Raw genomic sequence first — 18,764 nt, 5'->3', positions numbered from 1 at the left:
TCTCTCTGTACTATTTTAGGAGGAAAGCTGAAGTCATGCTTGGACATGGATTGTTCTCATTGTTGGCTGAAAGGCTGATGCTGCAGACAAGCTTAATCACCATGACCACATACAATGTCCTGTTTGAGGTAGTAATATACTGTAGTTAGGATCTAATCGTCCTAATTGCTTGTAAGACATTGTTAGAAAATGGCTTACATATTTGTGCTGATATGTTCCAGATGACTTTAACCCTTACTGTGCTGCAGCTGAGTGATGCTTTCTGTTTTCCTAGCTCACTATTTGAGATTCCACCCCCCCACCTGCCCTTAACTTCATTATGCTCATTATAAACAATTCTAGATAATAAGTAACCTAAATGGACACTCATATGTGGAATCTTACTATAGTAATGATCTTGCCTTATGATTGGTTAGATTCAGGTTTCTCTTCCAGTGTATTTAAAGTAACTGTACACTTAAGGAAAGAAAAGAAAAAAATAGTTCAGAATAAATATTTAGGAACAAGATGAAATAAATTACCAGGAAAGACAACAAGGGGATTGTTTGGATAGTTTTTAGAACTCTGTGGAGATGATGGTGCTGTGCTGAAGGACGTGTCCAGCTCTTTTTCAATAAGCTGTCTTCATGAACATTAATGTGGCATCTTCTTCTTTCTTGCTAGATTCTGACTGAACAGATTTGCACTCAAGTGATACATAAACAGCATCCTGACCCAGATTCAACCGTGAAGATACAAAATCCTCGTAAGAATGAATCCTTTCTAAGTGCTACCATGAGAGAAATCTGCTCTATAAAAACTAAAACCATGAGAAACTTATTAATTTAATCCTCTAGTCTTAATTCTGATCTGCATTTTACATTCTTTCATACAGAAGGAAAGATAATGTGCATTTAGTTGGGAGTTATTTAGGAAGTGTGTCTCTGTAGCTTTTTGGTAGACGTTTTATGTGTCTAAATGTGTATGTAGTTCATAACTCACCCTTTTTGGCTGTGCAATCCTGTTATGAAACAGTTTTTCAAGACTTGCATGCACAGGATGCTTTGATTTAATACATGTTAAGGTTCTGGCAAAATTCTGATTGCATTATTTAGTGATGTCAGACTAAATTACCTAAAATAGGGAAGCAGCCTTCATCTTAAATTACATTCAGTATGACAATGCTAGATGGAAAGTAGGAGAAATATATCTGCTCACTGTTTTTGTTAGCTGACTTTATGGGAAATATCTTGATATGAAACTTTAGATGTCTTTTGAACTAAGAAATTACTAATCTCCTCTCCTGAATTATATGCATTATTAACGTGCTCTGTATATAATACAATGGGCTTATGATAGCTTTGGGAATTCATTTTTTTTCTGGAGAAATAATAGATTTTTCACTTTCATAGCTGCTTTGTCATTAAATGTAGGTCATAGTTGTGGGTTTACTTCCTGTAGAAAGTGGGGGGAGAGAAAGGAAAGCAAAGGAGATACAGAGGAAAGAAATCTGGCTGCAGTATGCTATTTGCCTTCTGGTAAATCTATATGAGGCAAGAGATGTGAGGAGATTTCTGCTGCTTTCCCTTCAGATTTTTGAAGTTGCAGTCACTGTTGTGGTTAATACAGATTATTTGTAGCTTGAGGTGTGAGTCTGGAGTTATCTGTCTAGTAGGTAGAGTGACTTCTAGAGTGCCTCTGTAAGATCAATAATTACTAAATCAGGAATTTCGCTTTTAAAGAGATTGTACAAGGTGAACTGAAACTACCACAGTGCCTGTGTTCAAATTGCACCTTAATATATTCAAAGTATTAAACTAACAAAATCAGTGGCTGCTTCAAAAGTGGAATGTAGCCACAATTTTGACTACAAGGTGAACTGAAACTACCACAGTGACTGTGTTCAGATTGCACCTTAATGTATTCAAAGTATTAACTTTTTTAAACTAACAAAATCAGTGTCTGCTTCAAAAGTGGAATGTAGCCACAGTTTTGACTGTCTCCTAAAAATATAGAAAACATTATGCTCATCAGAGATCCAATTTTATATCAGGAAGGTTCTGTCCTATTTCTCAAACTTCTTTTTTTGTAACAGAAGTTTTAAAGTATAATCAGAAGCTGTTCACACTCTTCAAAAGTTCAGTGACACTAAGGTAGAGCAAAATCTGTGCATTTTCACATATATTGATTTTAAAATGCATGCACTGTATTATGTGAACTTGCTTATCAAAAAGTTCTGCCAGATCCTGACAGCTTGTCATTGGTCATGCAGTGCTGCACTTGTGCTGCTTATCTGAGAGTTAAAAACAATTCAGAATAATTTAACTTGGATTCCATTTTCTTCAGCTGTGTAGCCCTGCAGATTCCACTGATGGTGACCAGGTTTGGGAAGGCTTGGAAGGAACAATTTGTTTTAGTTAAATGTTCTGCTCAGTGCTGTGCTTTCTGTCAGTGTAAAACTTCCTTATGTGATGTCATTCTTCATGTACAAACAGTCTTAGAAGATGTCTTACATTTTATGCTGTGTTTAGTGTTAATATTTTGTTGCCTATGAACTGTTTTACAGAGATTTTGAAAGTTATTGCAGTCCTGCTACGTAATTCTCCACCCTGCCCAGAAAGCCTGGAGGTCCGGCGAGCCTTTCTCTCAGACATGATTAAACTGTTTAATAACAGCAGAGAAAACAGGAGGTAAGACAGCTTGCTGTAGGAAAATACATACAAAAATTGTATACAAATATTTACTAGGCCTCCTAGTAAATGATGCTTGTTAAGTAGATACAGCTTCATTGCTGTTCAGCAAATTCTGTGCTCTAGTACAGGGTGTGAAATGAGAGAAGCCTGCACACAGCAGTTGTTCCAAACCTGTGGAATCCCTGGCTTAGCTGGGGTATATTTCCAAGATACCTTTTAAAATGTTTGAATAGCAGGTGTGTATTTTGCAGGAGTTTGTTGCAGTGCTCTGTCTGGCAGGAGTGGATGCTCTCCCTTTGCTGTTTTAATCCCAAGACTTCTGAGGAACAGAAGATAACCGAGATGGTGTACACGATATTCCGGATTTTGCTCTACCATGCCATCAAATATGAATGGGGTGGCTGGCGTGTGTGGGTGGACACACTGTCAATCACACACTCAAAGGTCAGTGGTGGAAATAGGTAGCATATTTTTTTTTTGTCTAATAAGATTTAGAATCATAGAGTGAGATAGTCTTGAAGTAAAAGTCGGTAGTTAAATACCTGGTGTTTATTTCTGTTACTGAGCATAAATTTCAAATATTTTACAATTAAATGTTAATTTTGTTGTTTGAGCTCAAGTCTGTCTGTTATTGCTCAAACTGTGATAGTTTTATATATAATATATATAAAAATATAACTGTGAGGTATTACTTTATATTGAAAATAGCACGTATTTTAAAAAAAGAAACAGTCACCTTTCGGGAGCATTTCTGGGACATTTTCGTGCTGGTTTTGCTCCTTAGTGCTGGGCTGGACACGAGGTGGCGCACGGTGTCTGTTCATAAACCCACCTCCTGGGCACAGCAAAAGGCTGTGAAACAAGTGAAACAGCAAGGAAATCAAAGTTGAGACAGATGCTTCAGCTGTTAAGCTGTCAGGGAAGACTGGGTGAGAAAGCAAGTCCTTGCAGTATGAATGAGGCTGTTACCCTTCATTATTTTTCTGTCTAATTTTTTTTGCTGTTGTTACGATTAGAGTTGTATAATAAAAGTCATCAGTAGTTCTTTGAACAAGGCACAGTGCTGTAACAGGTAACTGCCCTGCCTTATTCTGAGGAAAAGAGTGAGGCCAGTGTGGGCCTCTGAATTATTCTGGTTTATCAGAAATATTTACTCAAGGATAATTGAATTAATTGTTTTTAAAAGTGTGCAATTTAGTGGTGTGAAAAGGATGCCTGTGAATCTTGATCACTTTATGATTCTAAGGAGTTGTTAGCCTGTCTGAGGTCCTGGACTTGACTTTGATGGTTTTTTATTTTTGAAAAAAAAGTCAATCTCTGAAGACAGCAAAAATGCTGTTATTTTGCAGCTCTGTTTATTTATCACATTCCTAGCTTGGTGGTGGACTCCTGGCCTATAGGGAGATAAATGTAGAAATCAATATAACAAAAATGTGAGAAATAATAGAATAAAATAGTCACTTAGCTAAATGGAATCCAGGTGCCAAATTTAAACCCTTACAGAAATCACATTGTAGTTTTGGGATATTCTTAATGTTCCTGTTCTTCACAGAATGTGTTTCCTGTCTTTCCCTCAGGATGCAGAGATTGTGCAATGGGAAGCTGTAGCTGCAGTGAAGATCCCTTTAATATGCTTTTTTAAATATGCTTTTATTGAAACTGGCATAATTTAAAGCATTTAAAAGTGATTCTGGGAATTGCAGGGGAGCTGTCCCTGGGGAAAGCTGCAGAGCTGAGTGCAGGACGGCCACCTTTCTACCTCTGTTATGCAGAGATTTTGGGGTATTCATTTCAAAAATTATCTAGCATGTTCTATTCTTAGGCTCTGTAAGATAATGTAACATTGAAAGTCTCATTTAAACAGCTTCTATGTCAAAAGGATTTTATAGGCTTTGGTCATTATTTTCAGTGAATTAATGCAGCTAATCAATGGTTTAGAGTTCATAGAAGAACAAAACCAAGATCTTATTATGGTGCCACAGCCAAATGTTGTGAAAAAGCCCTATGGTTTTAGCAAACTGAGGTACAGACAGTGTTACTTCTGGGAGTTTTTTTCAGAAGGCTGTCTGGTTTTGTGCAGTACCATAGTGAAGGGGAAAACAATGTGCTTCATGCTGTGGCTTCTCATTTTTGGTTCCTGGTGTGCTGGTGCAGTGAGGATCCTTGGCTGTAGTATCAGGTTTTCCCAAGTCTGACCTGGTTGGTTTCCAGTCAGTGTGTACAGACTGCTTGTTCTGCTGATGTGCTTCAGAGGAAGCGAATCGCTGGCGAGCTTGGAGGGGTGAGAGTGGGCAGAGCCAGCAGCAGAGTGGGGCTGTAATTTTGAAGGAATCATAAAGAAGTTCAGTTTGTTTGGACATTGGTGCTGATATTATCCCCTTCCAGAAGCCTAAATGAAAAAGTTTAAATCACAAGAACACCCAGAAACTAACTTTACAGTAGTGGTGTGAATGATGAGACAATAATCAAGTGTATGGGTTTTTTTTTACCTTTATTATGCATTTTCCATTTGAACTTGTAAATAACTGATGCATGCAATTTATCCAACTAGCAATATAAAGCTAGATGATATTTCCAAACTATCTTCTAATTACATAAGCATAAATTAGGATAAATCACAAAAAAAAAACCCGCTCTCTGTGGTAAAAACTTACTAATCACATGGAAATGTCCTTATAAACATCCTTAAAATTAATTTCTAATGTTAAAGAATTTTTATTCCCTCTCATTTTTGAATGTTCTTGCATCCTGCTATACCAACACTGAGATTCATGGAAGATTCAGAAATAATATAGTGTAGACATAATTCAGTGGACAAATTGTTCGATGCTAAGTGCACCTCAGATGCTTTTGATTTCTAGCACGCTTTCAAAGTGATGTGGGGATTATGGGAACAGAAATATTTCCTTAACATTGCTAAGAGAATAACCAATTTGTGGTTTTATTATTTCATCTCTTAATTGTGTTGGGTTACTGCTTGTTTTCCCTTTTTACAGCCCTTTGCGCCATCCTTGCCGCTAATTTATACCCCCACTGGATGATAAAGAACTGGTCCATAAAGGACTAGTGTTACAGAATTGGATAGGTTTTGCAGAGCTACACATCAAGATACATGCAGCTGCTATAAAAAGCCAAAGAAACTCAATTGCAATTTTATTGTCCAGTTTGATAGATTTCCTGCCACCTTTGTAGCAGGGAAGCTGTTTGTCACTGTAACCCTCTCCTCCAACAGCTGCACAACATTTTATAAGCAGCAATGCCTTCTCTAGCATAATTGCATTGTATTGGTTTCCCTGCACTCAGAATTTAGGTCTGTGTAACCTTTTTAAAGCCAAATGTCTTACTCGTGTATTTTGCTCACTTCCACATGATGTTTTTGTGATGTTTTCCAAATATGACCACGCTACATACAAAGGTGTTCAGTCTGTGGCTTCTAGTTCCATAAAAATGTTAATGAAAAAACATGAAATCCCAACTCTGGTTTCCTCTAACTGGCCAGTGCTGAATTTGTGAAAGCAGCTGAGGAATTCTGTTCTCTAAACGTGGTGACCATGCTAGGTAGGCCTTCAGTTTTATCTGTCTAGCCATGTTATTATGGAAAAAAGACCAGTGATGTGGAGGTTAATAATAGGAAACAGGTAAAGAATGGTGGACCACTTGCCTTTTTGACCTTTCAGCTTCCCCAGCTTTTAGGAGAATTTAATGATTTACACAATATAATATGCCCCTAAATTATCAGAATGTTTTAAACGCCTGGGAAGAGCTAACACTTGCTTATTTCAGGGCCTTGAGTATATTTTACTGCTTCAGAGTTGCTTTAAGTTACCATGTGAATTGGATAAATTGGGTAAATTCTGATTTTTTTTTTTTTTTTTAGTAGCTCAACATTTTCATTGAGTAGGACTCAGAAATGTTAATATGTAAAGCTACAGTTTTATTGTAGGAAATTGCTGTGGAAGTGGAAAAATGTTTGCTGATCTGAATGGGGAGAAGTAGAATGGGGAAAATCAGCAAAATCAGCAAAGATCAGGTGGTGAAGGAGTTAATGTATGGTGGCAATTTAATTTGCAGAGCAGCGAACGTGGCTCGGCAGTTTTTGAAAGGAACAGACCATCAGGATCTCCAGTCCAAATCCCACTGGCTTTCATACATGATCAAGGGCAGCTTTGTCTCCATTTTTGTTTCTCTCCCCATCTTGAAGAAGGCAGGGTCCCCCACAGTGGTATGGGCAGACATTTTTGGCTCCAGGCCATTTGGAAGGCTTCACATGTTCCTCACTCCTCTGGAAAGTGAGTCTGCATTGCACTGGAGGGAAGCAGAGGCAACTGGCCTGGAGGGTCATAGAATCCTTTAGGTTGGAAGGGACCTTTAAGATCATCAAGTCCAACCATTGAGCCAATAGGGCTCTAAAGTCCTCTGCTAAAACAGATCAGAATCTGTCAGGGTTGGAAGGGACCACAAGGATCCCCCAGTTCCAACCCCTCTGCCATGAGCAGGGACACCTCCCACTAGATCAGGCTGCCCAGAGCCTCCTCCAGCCTGGCCTTAAAGACCCCCAGGGATGGGGCCTCACCCCCCTCCCTGGGCAACCCATTCCAGGGTCTCACCACTCTCATGGGGAAGAACTTCTTCCTCATGGCCAGCCTGAATCTGCCCACTGCCAGCTTTGCTCCATTCCCCCTAGTCCTGTTGTTACTCGGTATCCTAAAAAGGCCCTCCCCAGCTTTCTTGTAGCCCCCCTAAGATCCTGGAAGGCCACAATAAGGTCACCTCGGAGCCTTCTCTTTTGGACTGCTCCAGGTTTTTGGGTTTCAGTTGTGCAAGGCCTAGCAAAGCTGAGGGAGATGCAAATTAAGTAGCATGCTTGAAATCCTTAAATATGGGGTTCAGTCTTATGGTATAAATAGTTATTTATAGAAAAATATTGCTTGTTCTAGGTAGAAAATATTCTCAAGGGGGTCATCTGACTTGCAGAGAGCAGAGGGAGATTGGAGACTAGAACGTGCAGCCTCCTCTAACACTGTTTGCCCTCCAGGATGGGTGGTTATGACACAATCCTTCACCTGTTCTAGGTGTTTCCTTGTTCCAGCTTCTGCTGTAGTAGGTGTGTGGGAAGGTTTTCCCTGATCAGTGCCTCTGAAATAAAGTTTTTTCATTATTCAACAGGCAGAGCAGTCAGGAGGAGTGCTCTGTAGCACTGATGGGCTCTTACACGTGTAACGTGGGTGGTTAATGGGGAGCTCCCCCATCTCCTTATTCAGGCAGTCTGAGTGAGTGGGATGTCATGAACTAAGCTGCAAGATGCTAGAACGTCACTACTTCAAACTGGAAGAGAAGTGTGTGAAATAAGGGGTAGGGATAGAGTGAGCAAGGTTACTGAGAGTTTATGAAGCAGGCAAGAACAAGATCAGCTGCACAGAAGCTTTAAAAGAAGAGGGTAACAGAGGCTGGTACTGGCTGGGAAGTGTCAGAAGTCTCAATAGGAAGAAATGGGGAAATATTTGCAGAGGAAAAAACTGCAGCATAAAGAGGCAAACAGCTGTGAGATTCTCTTCAGGTCATCTTTGCTCAGGAAGACTGAATGGATTCTCATCTATGTAACTTGTTCTTGTGGCTGTGGGGGACTGAATTTGGCCACTAGGCTATGGAGTTGAAATGATGGATGTGCAGTTTGCTCTGGGGCTGCGAAACCACGTCGAGATGTTGGAGAAGGATGGCCACAGAGAGGAGTGTGCAAGACCTGTGGCTGGGAATTATGTCAGTGCAGAATGGTAAATGCTGAATTGAATTAAAATGTATTTGTGTTAATAAACACCCAATGTGCACGAGGCAGAATCTGATTGTAGGTGGCAGGGCCTGAGACAGAGAGGATAATGTGCTCATGGCTTGCAGTTGTAACAAATTAAAAGCAATAATTGCATCAGTGAAAATGAGAAAACACATTTGGTATGCTGTTTGAATTTATTGTATGGTGGTGTAACAGTAAACTGTCCCTTGATTTGAAAACAAAATGCTACCAATGGACATAAAATTATTTCTCATATATTCTTATTATATTCTCATATAATTTCACAATGAATTGTGTTGTCTAATATTTGCTTTGTTATTCTAGAAATTATTTGCATGCATGTTTTTTTCCAAAGCTGAGGAGAAAAAAGGCAAAAGTATTGCTACTTAGAGAAAAATTCAGGGTATAGGAACATGACAATGTTTTGGTACAGTGTTTTTCTTTGTGGTGTTGGGTTTTGTTTTTGTTTTTGTGGTTTGTATTTGATTGTGGGGTGGTGTTTTTTTTTTTTACTAACTGCTCTTCCCTGCCCTGCATGTCAGTGAATGCTTCTTTGGTGGTACCTAGACTCCTCCTAGAAACTTCCCCTCTCTAGTGTCCTGCATGATGCATGTCAGCTTGCTTTGCTTAGCTTTGCTGTGAGCCACTTAGAAGTCACCCAGGGATCGCTCAGGTGGGTGGATTACAGACTGTAGGTCAGTGTGTGGTGCACACAGTCCCTTTGTATCCTTCACTTCACTGCATTAAAAATTCAGCTTGATATCTTCAGCTATTGGTGCCACCCATCTAAACAGAAAACAGAGCTGGGTTTGTTTGCAGATGAAGCTTCCCCTTTGGGACAGGTAGTGCTGCTCGAGGAGAAGTGGAAAACCAGGTCAATAAAGTCCTTGTTAAGATGTAAAAAGTTGTAACACTTTCTGGAATTATGAAGAGTTCACTGATGGTGTCAGCAGCACGGGAGCTGTTTGCAATGAGCAGACTCTGTGAGGAAGCAGCAGCTCTGTGGGATGGTCTGACCTGTCTGGCAGACGTTCACCTCCTCTCCCTACAAAACTGCCCACCTGATCGTGGAAAAAAGGACAAAATCTTAACGCGTAGTTAAAATATTTTCCCTATATTCTTTAATGCAAGTGTCAATCATCTTAACCTTTTTCATTGCTGTATGCTCATTTTTCTCCTTGGCAATTAGTAAATGTTGGATGTCAAATTAAGTTGAAACTAATGGCAGAGGCAAATGTTGCAGTTATTAGCTCACGAGTGTCTTTAACTAGTAGTGCGTAGAGAGGCATTCCAAGCATTGCAAACAGCTATGGATTAACCATCAAACGGTGGTGAAGATTGATGATTGGCCTTTTAGCTCACTAATTTAGAACAATTTCTAGTAATTAATTTTGTATTAACAGCTTTACAGTTGCAAATGCCTTAAGGAAAATAAAAAATGACTTAAGTACGTTTAAGGTTCTTCAAGCTAACAGTTGTCTTGTAAATTGTTGCATGCTTGCAGATCCCCAGGTTTAGTCTTTAATACCTTTAAATACTATCTCTGTCTACTTGTATTTAGTAATCATAATTTCTACTTATTTTGCATTTTCCTTGATACTGCTTTGATTAACCTTAGGTGTTTTCTTTGTAGAATGTATTGCTTGGCTTTGTGAACTTGTGTGCTCGCATGTCATGCAGTGGAAGTGAGGGGGAAGAGCTGGCCAGTGCCTCCATCCCAGTGTATATTTATTAGTTTCCCATCAAACCAAATTACAAATTAATATAGTGAGCAGAACTGTTTATACAGGCTTGTCAAAAAGTTGGATTTTACAAAGCAGTTCCTTAAATTTGTTTTCTTTTTTATATAAAGAAGAAACTCCCAAACTCAAAATATGCGTTTGAAAAGTACTGGTTTAGGTTCTCTACATAACGTTGTGCTTTGCTACTTTAATTTCACTACTATTGAAAGAGCAATTTTTAATACATTAAGTGGCATGAATTCTTCCTGATGTGTATGTTGGAAGAAGAAATTGCTATCCTTTTGGAGTTCTTTTTGTGTGCTTGTTTCGGGTTTTCTTTGAGTGTTCTGTAGTTCTGTGCTGTTTAAGATTCCTTACTGTTGTCTCTCGTTGCATCTTCTTGCATTGTTCCTAAATCAACCTAGATCCTCATCAGATTTCACTTGGATTTATCTGCCCATAAGTTTACATTGCCCAACTGTAAAGCCAAGTTGTCTGTATTGACCTTCTTCCTTTAGTTTTTTTATCTTCTTTTTTTTTCTTTGGGAGTAGCTATTAGCAGCACTGAAGAGCACAGTTTGGTTTCCAGTATTCCTCTGTAATGGGTTCCAAACCATTGTCTCTTCCCTATTTCACATGAGACTGATGAAATTATAAGTCTAATGAGACTGTGAAATTATATTGCATCCCTGTATCATACATTGTATTTTTAAGTGTTGACTGTAGCTGGGCAAAGATCAGCTTGTTGTGAAGTTGGATCTCTAACCTGTAGTCACTAGAACTCATACTTGCCAACAGTCTTAGCTGGAAAACAAAAACTCCTCAGTTTGTAATACATGATTCATGTTAACATTCTAAATGAATCCAAATCTCTGTGGTGCCTGTCTGACTTCAAGGGAGCACGTGTAGGTTATTGGGCAACACACACCAGGAGACTCTTCTAAGAGCCGGGTGAAAGAAAGTAGCATGGGAAGGTTTTGAATAATGAATAAGATAAGTAGATGTTGCTAATAAATCCTTTGGGGCTTTGCTGGAACAGTGGCTGGTTTTTAGATAGGATGGTTTGTCATTGGGTTATAAAAAAAAGAGTCTTAGATCTAGGTGAACTTTTCTTTTAGCAGTGAAATTTTAAGTGTTTTTAAAATTAAGGGGGAGGTTATTATGTGAAGGAAAGAGCTTGCAGTTGTGAGGGCTCCATTGTTGGCAAGGAAATAAGAACTTAAGCTACTTAGAAGAACTGAAATGCATTTAAAGTTATATTCCTTGATGCTTGCAACTTATTTTAACCAGGTGTGTAGTTTACTGAAGCACTTGGATGAATAGCACAGGTAGCTGCCAGCCCTGCAGAACATCTCTGTGATTCATTCCATTGAGTTTGAGTTGTTCCTGTTACTGAACATGTTCTGAGTTGTGCACTGCTCCCCGTGGCACTCAGGTTTGCACGTTGAAGGAAATCATGTTTGTAGGAGGTCCCTCCAGCCACTCTCTTGTGATGAGCTTAGTGCCTATCCCAGTTTGTACTGGGGAGGTGTGGGCACAGCAGTAATAGTGTGCCTTCTGGAAAGCACCTATGATGAGTTTTGGTGAAATAAACCAACAGTCTTTTTATTTGTTGAATGTCTCCTTTGTACTTGTTGGAATAAAGCTTTTTAGTAGTTTTGGAATTGGATGAAGCAACAGGGAGAGAGAGAGAGGAGGGAAAGCCAGCTGGAGATAGGCTTAAGTTGTCAAGACTTCTTTAGAAAAGTGCTTTGACCAAAAGTAGCAGCTTTGCCTAATTATGTTTTTGAAAACTAAAGTGAGCTTATTAGCATGGTCTATTTTGGGTTACTTTTGACATGCTGACCGTGGTACAGTTCAGGAATGGAGTATTTCTAAAATAATAATGACTCCCACATGTTGTATTGAGCAATAGCCTATAATAAAATATTTCATGGATCCCTTGTGACAGATGGATGAACTTTCAGTCATTTCTAACCGTTCACACTTTTTTGTTTGTAAGTAACTGATTTAAAACTACTACAGGAAGACTTTTTTAGAAGAGGAAGATATCCCAGTTCCATTGCTAGAGACTCAAGTTTCAATTAAATTAATTTGAACAAATAACATGCTTCAGGTCATGTGTTAGAATACTACACTGCTACTACAGGATTTCATATTTGATTGATGGAGAAAATAGTATGTTAAAAAGCTAATGTTGACAACACAACCGGCAAGAATATTCCTTTTAATCTTTGTTCTTTCTTTGTTCCTCAGTTTAACTATAGTTCCTAGTACCTTTTTAACCTGTCAAGTTAATTTTTGACTTACATGTATCATCTTAAGAGAAAATATTCCTACTGACTGATCATCACTTTGAATACCATGTACATGGATGAGATGTAAGTGAATGAGTTTTAGATGAGATCCAAATGAACGAGTTTAGAATTTAAGAGAATAAAAAAAAAAGTCAATTCATATATTTAGTAAAATGTACTGCTCTGCTTCATCTATGGACAATTTTTGTGATAAAGATAATAGTTTTAAAAAAAAACACCCCTCAGCTGCAGCTTATACACTGGGAAAATGTTGAGACCTGAGCTTTACAGATAGATGAACACTTCTGTTACAGAAGATAAATCTAAATCTGAAATGGAAAGGTATGGATAAGGTAAATTGAATGACAGCATAATAAAAACTTCAGTTTAGTGAGATTTTCTTTCAACACACAGCTATTTATTTGGGCAAATTAGTTTTATCAGTTTGTATATAAAGAATATTTTATCAGGAAATTTTTTTATATACCTAAAACCAATCAAAATCCTTTTCAGCTGTTCTTTAGAATCTTCTCACTTTAATCGGGTTGTGTGGCTGTTCTCCCCTGCCATTTGGACTGGGTGAAGAGCATTCACCAGAGGAAGAGTCCTCTGGAGAGTTTTAGGTCTCATTTGGAGATCCCCAGGATCTTCTCTCTGCTCTGACTTTGTGGAACTGTGTGTTTGTGTAAACTTCTCAGCTGTTTATTCAGCTCTGTGGGTTGTTGAGCATACTCAAGGTGCTAAAGTGATGTGAAAGCTCAGCTCTAGTAAGTGCTCCTGCTGCTTGTCCCAGTGTCTCTCCTTACAAAAAATAGGAGCATGTCAGCTACCTCCAGTTTAACAGTTCTCTAAATGTTATTCTGTCACATTTTATCTGCACCCTGTTCAATTACAAGAATGCAAGTACCACAGATAACTCTAATTAGAGATGGCTGCAATCAGCCTAGGAAGTAATGCAAGTGTTGTCTGTAAATATTAAACTTGAAACATTTCCCCTTCTTGTACTAGAAGTAACCTTTAAAACTCTGAGTTCTTCTACTCAACATTTAATTTCCTGTCTGTAGGATTTCTTAGGATCCATCTAGAATTTTTTTACTCTGGTCTTACTTTTTTTTTTCCCTTTCTTTTGGCCAGGAATAGCAGGTACCCTGGAGAAAGACTTGCTGTCAGTTGAGGTGATCTCCAACATGAAATTATTTTTTTATCATAAGGACAGTATTCAATATAAATTTGTGGTATAACTTTGTGATTTGGACAATGATTTTGACTTTTTCAGAGAAAACAGTCATTAATACGTAATTCTTAATGTGCTTTCCACTCTGTTATTTTAGGTAACTTTTGAAATGCACAAGGAGAGTCTTTCTCAAATGTACAGGGAGTACCAAGGGAAAGGCAGTGAAGGGACTGGAATATGTTCTACAACTCCCATCAGAACAATCTCTGGAGTAAGCAAAGAAACTGAAACCAAGGGAAGGCAGCAGTGTTTGGAGTCAAAAGAAGATGCCTCTGCTTCTTCCTCCATTGTTGATGATGATATAGAGTCCAGCACTGAAAAGAGAGAGACAAATACCTCACCAGATGGTGACCAGCAAACTCAATCAGTGTCTAATCACAGGGAGGAGTTAGGGGAGGAAGACACAGAGACTCCAGAGGATTTGAAAGCAGCGCCTGGTGCCCAATGCTCTCCAGAGCCAGGAAAGCCCAGTGTTTCAGAAATTAGTACTGGACTAGCTGAAGCAATTGAGGATTCTCTGAGCAAAGCTGATGAGCTTGTGGAAGAAACAGTAGCTGATGGTGCTGCTCCTTTAGCAGTGCAAACTGCTTTGGAAGGAGAAACTCTTGAAAGTCCAGAAAGACTGGAAAAATCCTCGTTAGAGGTGGAGGATGAAGATGACTTTGTTGATCTGAAAGAGGAAAGCAGTATACCTTTCCCTTCAGGAGAGTCTGCAGAAACAAACAAGAAACATAACTCTAGTGAGAGTGAAGTGGCACAGCAGGAAGGATCAGCAGAGGAGCAACCAGAATCTGTGCTTTTAAAATCCAAAGATACTGAAGGTGTGGATGGGAACAAAGAGGAGCCGGTTTCTCTACCACAAACAGTGAGTTCTGCAGTTCAAGAAGTAGTGGCTCAAGAAGAAGGGAAGAAGGAGCTGGAGGAAGAAAAGATGGTTCCTAGTGAGACCAAAGCAGCTGAAGAAAATGCAAAGGCACTCTGTGTGCCAGAGCCTCCTGGAGCCTCTGACAGGAGAATCGCCAGGCTTGATGTCTCTAGTGTTGCATCGGATACAGAAAGACTGGAGCTGAAAGCTAACACATGTCTAGAAGCACCTCTGCCCCCCAGATCCATTCCTGAGGTAAATTACACCTGTCCTTTTCTGTCTAGCTTAAAAATAAAAGGAAGTTCTTTCTTTATGGGGTTTTTGAAAAGATGTGCCCATATGCAGTTTGGGGAATTTCAATGTGTGAGGATTTTGGGAGTTATCTAAAGAATACTTTCAACCCTTCCTTAAAATAGCCATAACTCTTACTAATTGGTGTGCTGAGAAGTCTCTAAGATTTTATTCTTTGTACATCTGTTTATGAATGCTGATGGAGACTGAGTATTTGGCTGGATGGACACTTCTGTGTTGGTAATTCTGTTCTTAAGTTTGAAGAATTGAAAGAAACACCTTCAGAGCAGGTTTTATCTGGAATTTCTTCTGCTTCTTTATTCAACTTCCCTTTTTACTCTTTTGAGTCTGGTCTTTTATAACCTCAACTCATAATTATTGAGAAGCAAACATTGCTCGTGCAGGAAAAAAAACCCAAAAGCACTAAGTTTCTTTCATGTCTGGATGGAACTTGTGGAAATATTTTTATGCTGCCTACTCTACAGGTACAGGAAAAAAACAAACCAAAAAAAAACCCCACCACTATAAAACTTTGTAGGATTGTCACTCCCTGTCAACCTACCTCTTTTTGTGCAAGTGTAATTTAAAACGGTTCTGCTGCATCTCTTTTTGTGCAAGTGTAATTTAAAACTGGGCTTCTGCTGCACGCTGCAGTGCTCCACCCCTCTTGTCTTTAGTTTCTAAGTCAGCTTTTCATGGTTGAATAGTCACCTGTCTGAGTACTTCCCTCCTGCAGAGTTACCTGCTAATGGATGCTCTTCATTCCGCACCATTCTTCCTTAAAGGAGGAAAACCACTGTCTGCAGCCACATACAGTGCCCCTGTGGTAAGGCTGGGTTGGTGCCTGTGGATGTGGTGGTGCAGCTGGGGACTAGTCTGTAGGTTTGGCATAGCCAGTAGATAACATCTGTGTGGTAGTTGCAGCTTTGTGTGTAACCCTGTGCACAGCCTCAGCTTGTTGGAGATCTAGAATCTGGAGTCCGCCAAACGCATTTCAGTGTATGCCATGGAAAATAATTATCAGAGCATGATGGTTTGTTCATTTTTATTCTGCACACTGTGTATTCAGACGTCCAGGCAGCAAGATTCTTCAGGACAAGGAGTAGCTGCACCATCAGACGGGCAGAGAAGAGACTCTAGGTCGACTGTGTTCCGCATTCCCGAGTTCAAGTGGTCAGCGATGCACCAGCGCTTGCTCACTGACTTACTCTTCTCCATAGAAACAGACATACAGATGTGGAGAAGGTAATTTCTGTGCTTTGGGGAAGGATCCACACTGGCATTTCAATTCTAATTAAATTGAGATTATTTTGAAACTGCATTGGAGTCATTCTTTAACTCTGAGTTTTGCACGTCTGGTGTTTTACTCATTGTTCAGTAGCTGTACTTATTTTGTGACCTATGCCCACATTGTCTTAGGTGGTTTTTAAGACTTTACAGACATAAATGTGTATTGGTTGAGGGCCTGCCTGCACTTATGTTGCTGCTTTGATAGGGTTCTGTGAACACAGAGATGTTTTATGCATTTAAAAATTAACTTGTAGTAGGAATATGGAGTGTAATTATCCAGGTGAATTTGGTAAAAAAAGGAAACTTTGAAAACAGTGGTAATTCTGCATTTTAATGTTGAGATTTAATAACTTAAGAGTGGTGTCTGTTCTTTGCTTGTGGTAGTGAATGTCAAATTTAAATGGATCCATATAGCTGTACTGACCCAATAAAAAGGAACATAAGGATGAAGAAATAGGTGAAGTGATTAAAACAACTCAAACTGAGATGAATTTTTGTCTGACTATAATTTTTATGATACGATTAAATTAACCTCTGTCAAGGTGTAGCTAAAATGTAGTTTTAGTTTAGGTTCAGTTTTGAAAATCTATTTCCATGTTTAAGAGGATTTAAGGTTTTGTTTTCTTGATTTTTTAATTTCTCTGAGAAGCCCTTAGTATTTACTTTATTTTTCCAAAGATGTCAGGTTGAATCTAGTTCATACTTGTAGGAAACTTTATTGTATGGCCTGATACAGTGACTTTTGCTATAGCTTTATCCAAATAATGGTTAATACACTTCTTAATGTTTTTAGCAAGATGTGGTCTGGAGAGATTTAAGAACCTAAAGGAAAGGTAGTTTTAGGTTTAGATTAAGGTATGTCAGCTGGCCCTTACAGTCATATGTTATTTGCTGCCCCACTGCGGACTCTGGTTTTAGCCTTGTGAAAGCACAAAAATGCTAAAATGCCACAAAAATCAGACTGTGTTCTGGGTTATTTTTCTGGACAGCCATTCTACAAAGACTGTGATGGACTTTGTGAACAGCAGTGACAATGTTGTGTTTGTGCACAACACGGTGCACCTCATCTCTCAGGTGATGGACAACATGATCATGGCCTGTGGTGGGATATTGCCTCTGCTCTCTGCTGCCACTTCAGCTACGGTAGGAGATCCCATTTCTGTTGGAAAATATTATCTCTTGTGGGAGAGTGTCCTGTATTAACAGTTACACTTGTTCTTTTGGGGAGCAGCAATGTGTGTGTGGCATTTCCACAAGCCTCTCTTCACTCCCTTTGCTACCTCCATGCTTCCCCTAAGGTAAATTGGGTCTTTGCCCTCTTTGCCTGGAGACATAAAGAGCAGTTGCCTAGCTTCATTGTCCCACAGTGCCATGGGATGGGATTAAATCCCAATACTAATCATTGCTCCTGGAATATGAGCAATTACTACTTTTGAATGTGACTTCCAGCATACATTTTTCTTCATTTAAGTGGTAGGAATATCACCTTTATGAAGAAGTAAATCTTTTGCTTTCAATTTCTCTATGTAGCATGAATTGGAGAATATTGAGCCAACCCAAGGACTTTCAATAGAAGCATCTTTAACATTTATCCAGAGACTAATCAACCTTGTGGATGTGCTCATTTTTGCAAGCTCTCTTGGTTTCACTGAAATTGAGTCAGAGAAAAATATGTCATCTGGAGGAATTCTACGTCAGTGTCTGCGTCTGGGTAAGCAAAGTAAAGCACTGAAGGAGCACAGGAGCTTGCTGGTGCTGAACAGCAATTGTTAGCTGTATTCTTCTGTCCTTTTCTTTGTTAAATCAAGATTAAATTCAGTTAAAGAAGCATTGGGATCTTTTACTGTTTTACTATATTCTGCAGTGTATATACACAGGTTTCTTTTACTCTTAAAAAAGTTTCAAAAACTAACTTTGGTAGCCTGACTGTTTTCATTTTATCCGTGAAGATACATCTTTTGCCAAGGTTACCCTCAGAGTCAAGGCTGAGAATACAAACCCATGAATCTTCACATGGAGAAAAAGATGTAGAATGAATGTATATATTTCATTCAAGATGTAGATTCAGGATTCATTCATTCAAGATGTAGATGAAAGTATGTAGAAAAGAGTTTTAAATCTTGAGGTCAGTAGATGAAGGTGTGATGAGAACTAGAGATGTGCATTTCTAAAGAGCAGGGTTCAAATTAGGCAGTAGTTGTATCCAGTATCATGTTAAGTTTGCATCAAATTGGATTGAAAGAAAGTGGTCATTACTTAAAAAAAAAGTAATGACTGTTCTGGAAATGGGAACATAAAAGGTCATGACTGGGCTCAGCTGAAACAGGAGGAGAGTGAATATTCATGCTAGTTGCATGCTGTAAGACTTTTCATAATGAAAAGTTTAATTTGCATGAGTGGCAGAGCAGCTCAGAGGCTCACCAGTAATTAGCCTTCCTCTCCCTTTCTAGGCAATTAAAACTTTGTGCAGGTAGAACGAGATTTATGGGATGCAAACAGGTAGAGAGGTGGGGTAGTTCTTTTTTCCTTTGAGAATAATATTGGAAGATTAAACAGGTACAACTGTGAAGCTAAAAAAATAATGGAACTTCAGAACATTTAGTCCT

At 39.0% G+C, this 18,764-nt stretch overlaps 1 protein-coding gene across 1 annotated transcript in view; it reads left to right on the top strand.

Moving 5' to 3' along the window:
• Window positions 1-18,764, top strand: part of LRBA (LPS-responsive vesicle trafficking, beach and anchor containing) — a gene marked incomplete at its 3' end in the record, with an annotated part of 64,507 nt that overhangs the window by 21,161 nt on the left and 24,582 nt on the right. Inside the window, exons 18-25 of the mRNA XM_008937477.1 lie at window positions 20-128; window positions 664-745; window positions 2,546-2,669; window positions 2,924-3,116; window positions 13,810-14,832; window positions 15,938-16,113; window positions 17,148-17,301; window positions 17,689-17,869. Of these exons, the coding sequence (XP_008935725.1) occupies window positions 20-128; window positions 664-745; window positions 2,546-2,669; window positions 2,924-3,116; window positions 13,810-14,832; window positions 15,938-16,113; window positions 17,148-17,301; window positions 17,689-17,869 (2,042 nt within the window). The remainder of the gene's footprint in view (window positions 1-19; window positions 129-663; window positions 746-2,545; window positions 2,670-2,923; window positions 3,117-13,809; window positions 14,833-15,937; window positions 16,114-17,147; window positions 17,302-17,688; window positions 17,870-18,764) is intronic.

This window comes from Merops nubicus, unplaced genomic scaffold, assembly GCF_000691845.1.
Source record: "Merops nubicus isolate BGI_N331 unplaced genomic scaffold, ASM69184v1 scaffold13613, whole genome shotgun sequence".
Taxonomy (NCBI): Eukaryota; Metazoa; Chordata; class Aves; order Coraciiformes; family Meropidae; genus Merops; species Merops nubicus.
The sequence above is the reverse complement of the archived record's forward strand: the minus strand, read 5'-3'. Positions and strand labels throughout refer to the sequence as shown.